This window comes from Camelina sativa, chromosome 15, assembly GCF_030686135.1.
Source record: "Camelina sativa cultivar CO46 ecotype springtype chromosome 15, ASM3068613v1".
Taxonomy (NCBI): Eukaryota; Viridiplantae; Streptophyta; class Magnoliopsida; order Brassicales; family Brassicaceae; genus Camelina; species Camelina sativa.
The window spans coordinates 16,577,294-16,587,910 of NC_141894.1; the positions used below are offsets into that span (position 1 = coordinate 16,577,294).

The 10,617-nt window shown below is 36.0% G+C and overlaps 1 protein-coding gene across 1 annotated transcript; it reads left to right on the top strand.

Annotated features, from left to right (window-relative positions):
- Nucleotides 1–8,565: 8,565 nt before the first annotated feature.
- LOC104748550 (putative serine/threonine-protein kinase PBL25) lies at nucleotides 8,566–10,334 on the top strand. Its single transcript, XM_010470169.2, has 4 exons — nucleotides 8,566–8,921; nucleotides 9,012–9,377; nucleotides 9,476–9,867; nucleotides 9,963–10,334. Exons 1-4 carry the CDS (start codon nucleotides 8,834–8,836, stop codon nucleotides 10,242–10,244), a joined length of 1,128 nt encoding a protein of 375 aa, XP_010468471.1. The 5' UTR covers nucleotides 8,566–8,833; the 3' UTR covers nucleotides 10,245–10,334.
- Nucleotides 10,335–10,617: the final 283 nt, after the last annotated feature.

Sequence of the window (10,617 nt, forward strand, 5' to 3'; positions counted from 1 at the left end):
AGTTACATTTGAGTTAAATGGAGTTACATGTCTTTAATTATAAATAAATATTTTAATTTTTTATAACCTAAAATAAAAAGAATACCAAGTGGCTGAATCAAAATTCACATAATTTGGTTGTTTGTTGATATAAACTCAACACTTACACATAATATTTCAAAATAAAAAATATTACTTTTAAGTGACAAACTAAATTAGTTTTCTTATAAAATTATATGAATTCTTCAATCTCAATAATTTTTAAAATCCCAAGGATAACTTATATTTTTTTGGTTTTCACTCATCAATTTAATTTATAGTGCTAGATTTCATTCTAATGGTTTCATCTTTAGAGAATTTAGTGAAATGATATTTTTAAAATTATATTTTATTTTTATATTTAAGTTCCAGTTGAATATGTTTTGTTTTTTGGATCATTTTTTATTTTGATTAAAGACACAAAAAACTAATTGTTTAATTATGTTCTTTTTGTTTTCAAAAACCTCAAATAAAAAAATATATATATATATTATATTGATCTCTGCAGATTTAACAATTGGATCACAAAACAAAATAGTCTTTATAAATAGATAAATGGATATTATATTGATCTTTAAATATTATATTGATCTTTATAAATTATTAAAAATGATACATGAATATGTGAGATAATCAGAGACATAATAGATAATTACATATGGATCATTTCAACTTTATGATCTCATTGTGTGGTGAATATTGTAAGGAAGTATGAAAATAATGACTTATAAGATGTTAATATAAAATAGAAAATGGAGATAAACATTTTAAAAGATTAAAATAAATATATAAGATATACATATCATACAAAATCTAAAACTAAGCTTTTACAATGATATTTGATTTGAGTTTTTATAACCCATACAACAACAATAATAACAAAAAAATACAAAACAAAACAAAACAAAACAAAACAAAAAAGAGATTTGAGAGTAGTGGAAGAAGATGAGAGAATGAAAGAGTGATAGACTAAGAGAATAAGATAATGAATATTTATAGGAAGAGAAATGATGAAAAATTACATTTTAGAAAAATGAGAGTTACAATTCTAATTTATTATTTTGTTTTAATACAATTGATTAATATAACTTAGTGGAGAAATAAAGTTAATGCATAATTTATAGGGAGAAGCTATAAAGATTTCAGTTTTATATTATGTGAGTTAAATGTGAAAATTAATTGTTTTAAATATGTGTTCTAATATAATTTTTTTTTTGTTAAAATTATATTGCCAAGTGGACCAATAAGGAGAGACTGAAACTCTACTTTTATATATATGATTTGGATTATTTTATTTATTGTTTCATTCATCTAACTTTTGTTTGATGTCGTTTTCCATCTAACTGTATTGATCATCTCTTTCAAGTATTAATTTAGGTAATTAATTGTGATTTCTAATTTTTCATAGATTAATCTTTTTAGGTTATTAATTTAGCTATGAGCTCTTTCTCCATGATTCTCTTATTATTTTTTATAAATTTTGGTAGAATAATGATTTAATTTTATTCTATATGAATATCTTTCAAAATTGATTATCTGAGTATGATTCAGTAAACCTAAATTTATATATCTTTAACATTATTCTCTTATTGTCACTGAATCGATTTTTCATTTTTATATATATAACAAATATATTTTTTTTTTGTCAACCATTGGGCCACAACTGGCCGGCCCATTAGCCAAATTCCTACATTCGTAGGAGCCGGGACTCGATCCCGCTGATGGTGCCTTCTACAAATGGACTTACCTCATGCCACTGCACTAAAGTCACTTCACATATAACAAATATTTTATTTAACTTATTTGGTTAATTCATTTTAGTCATTATTTATGATTTTTATATTATACAGTGTTAAATAAAATATTACCATATTTTTTTCACTCGAAATGTGAAATTAACAATGTTAATCATTTCAAATTTTCACTTTCCCGTGCGATAACGCACGGGCTGACGTCCTAGTGGTAATAATGTTAAATTAAATTCAAAGAAATAATAACCATTTTAAATCAGGTGTTGCTATTACTCTGCAAGTTCAATAGGAAATGAAACTTTACAAGTATTAAACCACATTGGCAGTCCCTTGCTAGAACAAGAGGATACTTGTTCTTCACAGTGACCCGGTTCAAACCCCGATAATCAATTCACAACCTGAAACTCCCATCCTTCTTCTTGACAAACAACACCGGCGCTCCCCACGGTGATACACTAGGACGGATGAATCCCTTACTCAACAAATCCTCTAGCTGCTTCTTCAGCTCTGCCATCTCTGCTGGAGCCATCCTGTAAGGAGCCTTGGATAACGGCATCGTCCCCGGTTCTAGTTCAATGGTAAAAGGATCCGACCGAGATGGTGGTAATCCCTGCAAAGACTGAAACACATCCTCAAACTCCTCCACTACCGGAATACCGCTAACCATAGACTTCCCCACTGACTCTGGCATAGATATAGTAACCAGATAAGCCTCACGGCCCTTCTGGATCATCTTCCCAGCCTGAATGGCTGAGAACACGAGACTCCCCGAAGTTGGTCTAATACCCTGAAACACCAACTTCCCTCTTCGACGCTAAAACTCCACTCTACCCCGATGGCAATCCAAATGCACCCTATGCCGATGCAACCAATCCATCCCGAGAATAACATCATATAACTCCACTGGACTGAAAAGCAAATCCGCTGGCCACGACTCTCTTGCGATCTGAATATCAATTCCTCTAGCTTGCCCAATCACTCTCAGGAACTCGCCTCCCACAACTCTGACAACTCTTGAACGCTCTCCAGGATCTCTGCTGATCCCCGCACACTCTGCACACTCCGGAGTAATGAAGCTATGAGAAGCTCGAGAATCAAACATAACATGGGACTTAAACCCGCCCACCAACAAGGTCCCTACACAAACCTCATGTGTTGAGAACCTAACACTTTATCACAGGAAACATATACAATCTGAATCTACTAAAATCCACAAAGTTTAAGTACTAGAAAATATACCTGTGATCGCCCCGGCACTAGTTCCACCTGTCTCTGCTGTCGTGTAAACCCGTGGCGCCTGCTCAATCCGTGCCACCTGCTGACCTCCAGGCTGCACCTGCTGCTACGCTGCCACTGCTGTCGGCTGCAACTTGGGACAAAAAGGCCTGATGTGCCCTATCTCCCTACAATGATAACATACCCGAGGCCCTGCCGTCGGAGCACTCCTCTTGGGACAACTAGCAACCCTGTGATCCTTGCTCCCACAACCGAAGCAACTCGCACCACTCGGCTTCTGCGTAGCCTCCCACCTTCTCTTGGTTCCCTGTGCAAGCCTACCGCCCCTGCTAGAACCACCATGCTGCTGAGCCTTACTAGGCTGAACTGCTGGAGCTACCGCCACTGACTGTGCCTGGATATCCTCCTCAATCTCTGCTGCAGTCTCAACCAGCTCTACATGCGTAGCATAACTCCGCCCTCTATAGTGAACTCTCAAATCATCACGTAGAGCCCTCAAAAACCTCCTGATCTGAGCCTTCTTAGACTCTAAAGCCCAACCCCCATAACAAAGAAGTCGACTGAACTCCAAGTCCAGCTCCCGCACTGACCGTGTCCCTTGAGACAACTGAAGGAACTGCACCTCCAACCGATCCAATGCCTCTCTAGGAAAATATTTGCGGTTGAACTCCAAGACGAAGTCAGCCCAAGTCATCTCCCGCTGCACTCTCCTAGCAGCCACTGATCTCCACCACAACTCAGCATCACCACTCAAATAGTAGACCCCTATGTCCACCCAAAACTCCTCAGGACATCTCAGAGTATGGAAGTTACGTTTCACACTCGTCCTCCACGCATCCGCAACAGTAGGATCTGTACCACCCGAAAACCTCTCAGTGAACAGACCCTTCTTCTCCTTGAGCATAGACAAATAACGTCCATGTGCTCCCACATCCGCAACCACTAGCTGCCGCTCCTCCGCCACCACTGGTGGCACTACCTGAGCCTGAGCCGGTACCACTGGTGGTAACCGCGCTAACACCTATGCTAGCATAGCCGCAACGTCAGTACCAGGGACTCCACCCGCTGGGACTCCCACACCCGGGACCCTAGCATCACTGGCCACTGGAGCATCAACACCGCCCCCTCCTGCCACACTCACGGAATCCCCTGGAACACCCTGCGACTCGCCAACACCCTCAGCTGTCACACTCTGGTCCTCGGTCTCACTAACCACTGGGACTCTACCCCTACCACGACCACGTCCGCGTCCACAACCACGTCCGCGTCTACAACCTCGACCAGCCACAGCATCCTCTCTAGCCATCTGCACTACCATGAACAGAAGACTAAGCAAACAATTTCTATTATAACACAGGAACATAATCTCACAGTGGAATCACACAGTCGGCTCGAAGAGGATGTTCTAGGACTCCATGCCACACACAATTGACTAACTCACATAATCAATCAAGACATGTAATCCCAAACATCACAACAGAAACCTAGTGAACCCAAACCTAGAACCGTAAGGGCTCTGATACCAAAATGAAACGACCGACCCTTTTTTTCTTTTAAATAAATAATAAATAATATATATATATATATATATATATAAATAAACTACAGCTAGTGGTCCCATACCCACTAGCCACCTAACCACATTCACAATCAACAGCGGAATAACAAAAACCAATATCCAATAATAAACCAATAATAATAAAATAATAACCAGTACTAATTCCAATCACAAACTAATGATCCAAACAGCATAAATCAAATAACCAACAATCCTAAACAATGTTCTAGGACTCAACTCTAGCAACCTAACAGAAGCCAGACAACCAAGCGAACCACTAGAACATCCTCCTCTTCATTGCCTTGATTCCACGATCACACTTTGCCTTTACCTGCACCACAAACACATATTGAGATGCATGAGTATTTGATAAACACTCAGTGAGGCAATCCTCCCATCTACTGGGCTATACACACAAGCAACAATGATTCCAAAGTTTCAAACAAGCATCAAACAAAACACACAAACCAGGAAATCAAACATCGTCTCGCTGGAAGGGAGGTGTCGACCGACACCAGCCAAGTGTCGACCGACACTGGCCTTGGTGTCGACCGACACTACCCCACAGTGTCGATCGATTCCCAAATTGCTGGTGTCGACCGACACCAAGTGGTGTCGATCGACACTCCCTCTGCAACTGCGATCCGCGCAAAGCCGAGAGTCGAATCTCGCTCCCAATTCTCCTCCAAATCGTCCAATACTCGAAACCCAAGCCTTATACATCCGTAGGAACCTGTATCAACCAATCCCAGCAAGAAAAACACACAAACAAGCAACAAACAAGCAAGAACAAGGGAATAAAAGGCTTAGATTAGCCATGGTCATGCACTCACCTCTTTGCAAGAAGATTCAGACCAATATAAACGAATCCAACACTCTCAGCAACCTTCTAACACGTTCCTAGCCCTGGGTCTTCAATCCTGCAGCAAGATCTCACCAAAAGCACTTTGAAATCTCACAAACTCTCTCAAGAACTTTTAGGAACTGTTTTCTCTTTTTCTTTTTCTCTCAAGCGGCGTAAAACAACAAAAACACGACCCTAGGTCATTTTCTCCCTTTTAAACCTCGGTTCAATGGTTTCCCTAAACCAAACCGGCAAGAAATCGATAATTAAATCGAACCGGTCGAAACCAAAACAAACAGTGTCGATCGACACCTCCTGTGGTGTCGATCGACACCCCCACCAATTTACCAAAAATTGGTTTGCGGGTGTTACAAATTTAATCATGTTTTCTTCATCTATGATTTTTGTTTTATCTTTTGCTATGTGTGAGTAGTTCTTCAATTGGGTTTTAGGGTTCCAACTAGCAGATTCAATGAATTGATGTTTTAATTGTTGTTTGAAGTTCTTAATCCTTAGGTTCTTTGATTCACATGATCTTAATGCTAAAATAGGACTGATCACCTTGTTTTATACTCTAAGTCTTTTTATGCATCAAAAGTGTTCGATAGAATGTCTGAATGAGTGTGAATTGAGCAACGTATTTCTAACCTGCGAAAGTTGATGTTAGGACGCATTGTGAACTTAATGAACTTGATTGTAATGCAAATTTGGCTAGGAGGTTGCAAATGAAAGTTTAGCAAACTAATAGTCAAGTTTAGTTTCTAATGCCTTGAAAGAGGGTTAGTCTATTTTTGGGTTCATGTTCTAGAACGGTTCTTAATTATCGAATTCCATATTTCACTTTCTCATTAGTCATTGGTCTCTGAAATATCCTATGATCCAATGTTTTAATCTTATAAGCTAATCGATTTTATTTCTTTACATTTTTATTTACAAACTTGAAAACCAAACAAAAACATTTGTCTGCTTTAGCTATTTACAAGTCTTGCAAATCTTTAGTGTACCATTGGTCCTTGTGTATTCTTGGGTTGGGATTTTTTTTATAAAAACAAATCAATGATACTAAAATATTTATCTCTTATATCTTCTACCTAACCATTGTACCCATTAAGAATGAGAGAAAATAAAGTACATATACGATCGAGGAGATTAGAAAATAAAAAATTACAAGAAAATAAGATTCCAACCAAAATTTAACCATAACCGCAACGGGGTACAAAGGGGTTTATATGATTGGTATTAACCGTGAAAATAAAATTTAACCATGAAAATAAAATAGCCGTTGGAATCTAGCTAGTTTTTTAGCAGTCCGAAATGGTACAAAGGGGTTTATATGATTGGTATTAACCGCTAGCAACCACAACCACAACCACTCACAAACGTTGTGTTTGCGAGTGATAGTGGAAAAACCAATCAACACCTAACCCGAGCATTGACCGGCTATACGATTATCTTTCTATGAATTTTTTTTAGATACTCATAAAAAAATTGGGTATGGTATATAATATCTAGCTGTCTTGGGTCAATTGAAGAAAATTGTGATTCCCATAAACTTTAATATCTTAGGGTCAAAATCTATATATAATAGCAATCCGAATAAATGTCACCAAAAGTTGTGTTTTTTCAATCGTACCTTTTGGATAATTTTCTAAAAAAAGTCTGCAGAAATTTTCAATTCTGCGTTTTATGAAAAAATTACGATTATTCATTGTAACTGTTTTTTTTTTTTGTAAAGTTGCAACTATTCATTGAAGAGTTGTGTTTATTCGAATATTCATATCTTTTGAAATCTATATATACTTGTATGTTTGAATGTTTTCATTTTTTGTCATGACACAAAATAATATAATATATTAATCTCAACGGTTTTACAGCTTTATAAATTATTATTCTCTAGCATTCATTCTTTTAAAAATAAAGAAATTCTTCCAATTCTTAATTTAACAAAAGATTCCTGGAATGATGAATCTAATTTACAACTTTTAGTTAATTTTAAATATAAAACTTTAATGAAATATCTAGAGTTTTTTTTCCAAGATGAATTATTTAGTGAGTTTTTGGATTCGACTTTTGAATATGTAATAAAAATTATTTCTATTTAAAAGCATTTTAAATGGGTTTCATATATCGGAATTTGGATGTTGCATTAAGATTCCTACAAAGTCCAGATCTGAAAAGATATCCTCAAGCTATATGGCTATCTTGTATATTTTTCATTTTTGTTGGAAGCTTTAATTATAGTAAACGCGAAATGAATCGTTCTGAATGGTATTTTTTCTAGATAAAACTTCAACTGTTTGAAGAAGAGCAATGATTTTGATTCGTCACTTCAATATAAAAGGAGAAATTTTTCGTTAAATATTTATTTATATTTGTTTTTAAAAAATCATACAGTTGTATTTGTTCATTGTAAAGTTGTGTCTTTTACCACAAAATATCTATATAATTTATTTATTTTGAAAAAAAATCATACGGTTGACTCTGTTTTTTGTAGAGTTGTGCCTTTTACAATAAAATTTAAGTAACAGCTGCAATCTTTTGTTGTACCTTTTCTTTAAATAACTTTTTAGAAAAGAATTTGCGTCTGTTCATTGTAGAGTTGTGTCTTTTACCATAAAAAATATCATATGGTTTCTTCTGTTCATTGTAAAGTTATATTTTTTCACTGTATCTTATTTACAACTTTTTGTTCCAATAGTTATGTTTATCTAAATGTTTATGTCTTTTGAACATAACTTATTAAGATAATTTTTAATTTTATTTTTAGCATTTATTTTCAAATAATTTTGTAATATATAATTCTAAATTTTAAATTTAATTTAACTTATTTTGAAATATTTCCCCCGCGATATGTCGCGGGTCTGAGTCCTAGTTATAATAACAATAAATCCAAAATTACTTTTTTCTTTTCTTTACATGCATGTTCATAGTTGACTTTCAAAATTTACCATGTATGCATTAATTTTATTTAGCTACATATCAGATTTATGTCTATACATAAGCCACCTCATAAACATACAAAAAAAGAGAGAGAACCAGGCAGGAAACAAATCTATAAAGAAACATGATTTTCTGTGGACAGGTCATCAAAATAGATGGTAACAAAAGATTTCCTTTTTTCTTTAATTATATTTGTTTAATAGGTAGCAAACATTTCTGTCAAAAATTAGGTTCTGTTTGAGGTTGTCTTTCTCAATATTGTTTCTTTCCAATACTTCTCTCTCTCTTTTTCTTTCTGTTATAACCTATTAAACTCTACATAAAACAGCAAAACTTAAATTGTTTCTCGTTTTTATAGAACTGTTTGGTAATTTTTATGTTCTTCGTATAAAACCCATTAAAAGTTTTTGAGAGTCCTATAAATTATTTGTTAGTAGGAGAGGAGGTTTCAGACCATAAACAAGAGAATCTTCCGAAAAATCAAAAATGAGTTGTTTCTCTTGTTTCTCTTCAAAAGTTTCGGAAAATGAAGGTTCTTCGATGCCTGCTCCTTATAAGCAACCAAACTCACCTAGTAAGCTCTCGTCATTTTTCTTGGAAATGTGCAACGTTCGTTTTTGTCTAATTTTTTTAAAGGAAATTATGTTATGTATTTTTTTTACAGAGAGAACAATAAAAGAAGTGGTGGCTAACAACGCAAACGTGCCATCAAACAATATGGGGGCACATATTTTCTCGTTCCGTGAGCTAGCCACGGCGACAAAGAATTTCAGACAAGAGTGCCTCATTGGTGAAGGCGGGTTCGGGAGGGTTTACAAAGGAAAGCTCGAGTCAGGACAGGTCGTGGCAGTGAAACAACTTGATAGAAATGGATTACAAGGACAAAGAGAGTTCTTGGTCGAGGTTTTGATGCTTAGTCTTCTTCATCATTCGAATCTTGTGAATCTTATCGGTTATTGCGCAGATGGAGACCAAAGACTTCTTGTTTACGAGTACATGCCTCTTGGATCCCTCGAAGATCATCTCCTAGGTACATCATCATCTCTCAATCAATATTTCAATAGTTTTTTAAGCTAACCAAAAAATAATAATAACTAGAACCGGTTTTTGATGTTTAAACTAAAACAGATCTTGAGCCGGAACAAAAACCACTAGATTGGAACACTCGAATTAAGATTGCTTTAGGAGCGGCAAAAGGACTTGAGTATCTTCACGATGAGGCTGATCCTCCAGTGATTTACCGAGATCTTAAGTCGTCAAATATATTGCTTGACCAAGAATACATTGCGAGATTATCGGATTTCGGTTTAGCGAAGCTAGGTCCTGTTGGAGACACACTACATGTGTCTTCCAGAGTTATGGGAACTTATGGTTATTGTGCTCCTGAATACCAAAGAACCGGCCATCTTACAGTTAAGTCAGATGTCTATAGCTTTGGAGTTGTGTTGTTGGAACTTATATCCGGAAGACGAGTTATCGACACAATGAGACCTAGTCATGAACAAAATCTGGTAACTTGGGTGAGTGCTTTATATACTAGCATGTATATGATTTATACCAATGGCTTATCAAAATGTAGACATTAGTTAACAATTTACAACTATGGTTTAATTAGGCGCAACCGATCTTTAGAGATCCGACTAGATTCTCACACCTAGCTGATCCATTGCTACGAGGCGATTACCCGGAAAAGAGTTTTAACCAAGCTGTAGCTGTGGCCGCGATGTGCCTGAATGAAGAACCTACTGTTAGACCACTAATGAGCGATATTGTTACAGCCTTGAGCTTCCTTGGTGCATCCTCCGATTTCTCCACTACCGGCCCTAACCATTTGCAACCAAATCGATTCAGGGAAGATAATCAGGATGCACCTCAGTGGGATTCAAGTCCTAGATAAGTTATAACGCAAATGTAGACCCAACAATTCACAACTTTTGTTTCTTCCATTTATTTTACTTTTGGGTTAAAATTTCTTCCATTCACTTTATTTGTTTTTTTATAATTACATTTGGTCCAGATTTTTATCAACATATCGCTTCTAAATTGCTATAAAATGAAAATAAGATGTATAGCCCAGCCTAAACTAAGAGTACACTTTTTGTGTGTGTGTGTGTGTGTGCGCGCGCGCGCGTGAGAGTACACACATTCCATTTAGAATAAACGTGCAAAGTTACAAACTCATTCTAGTGTTAAGAGATAGGTAACTAATGATATAAACTCATTTTACTTGCCCCTACTCTTCACGGGCTTGGGCAGATCTCTCTTGTAAG

Bases quoted from the DNA above. Each gene is read 5' to 3' on its own strand.
- LOC104748550 (XM_010470169.2), top strand. From the start codon at position 8,834: ATGAGTTGTTTCTCTTGTTTCTCTTCAAAAGTTTCGGAAAATGAAGGT. The intron at 8,922-9,011 runs GTAAGCTCTCGT...TTTTTTTTACAG, and splicing joins TAAGCAACCAAACTCACCTA to AGAGAACAATAAAAGAAGTG. The intron at 9,868-9,962 runs GTGAGTGCTTTA...TGGTTTAATTAG, and splicing joins AACAAAATCTGGTAACTTGG to GCGCAACCGATCTTTAGAGA.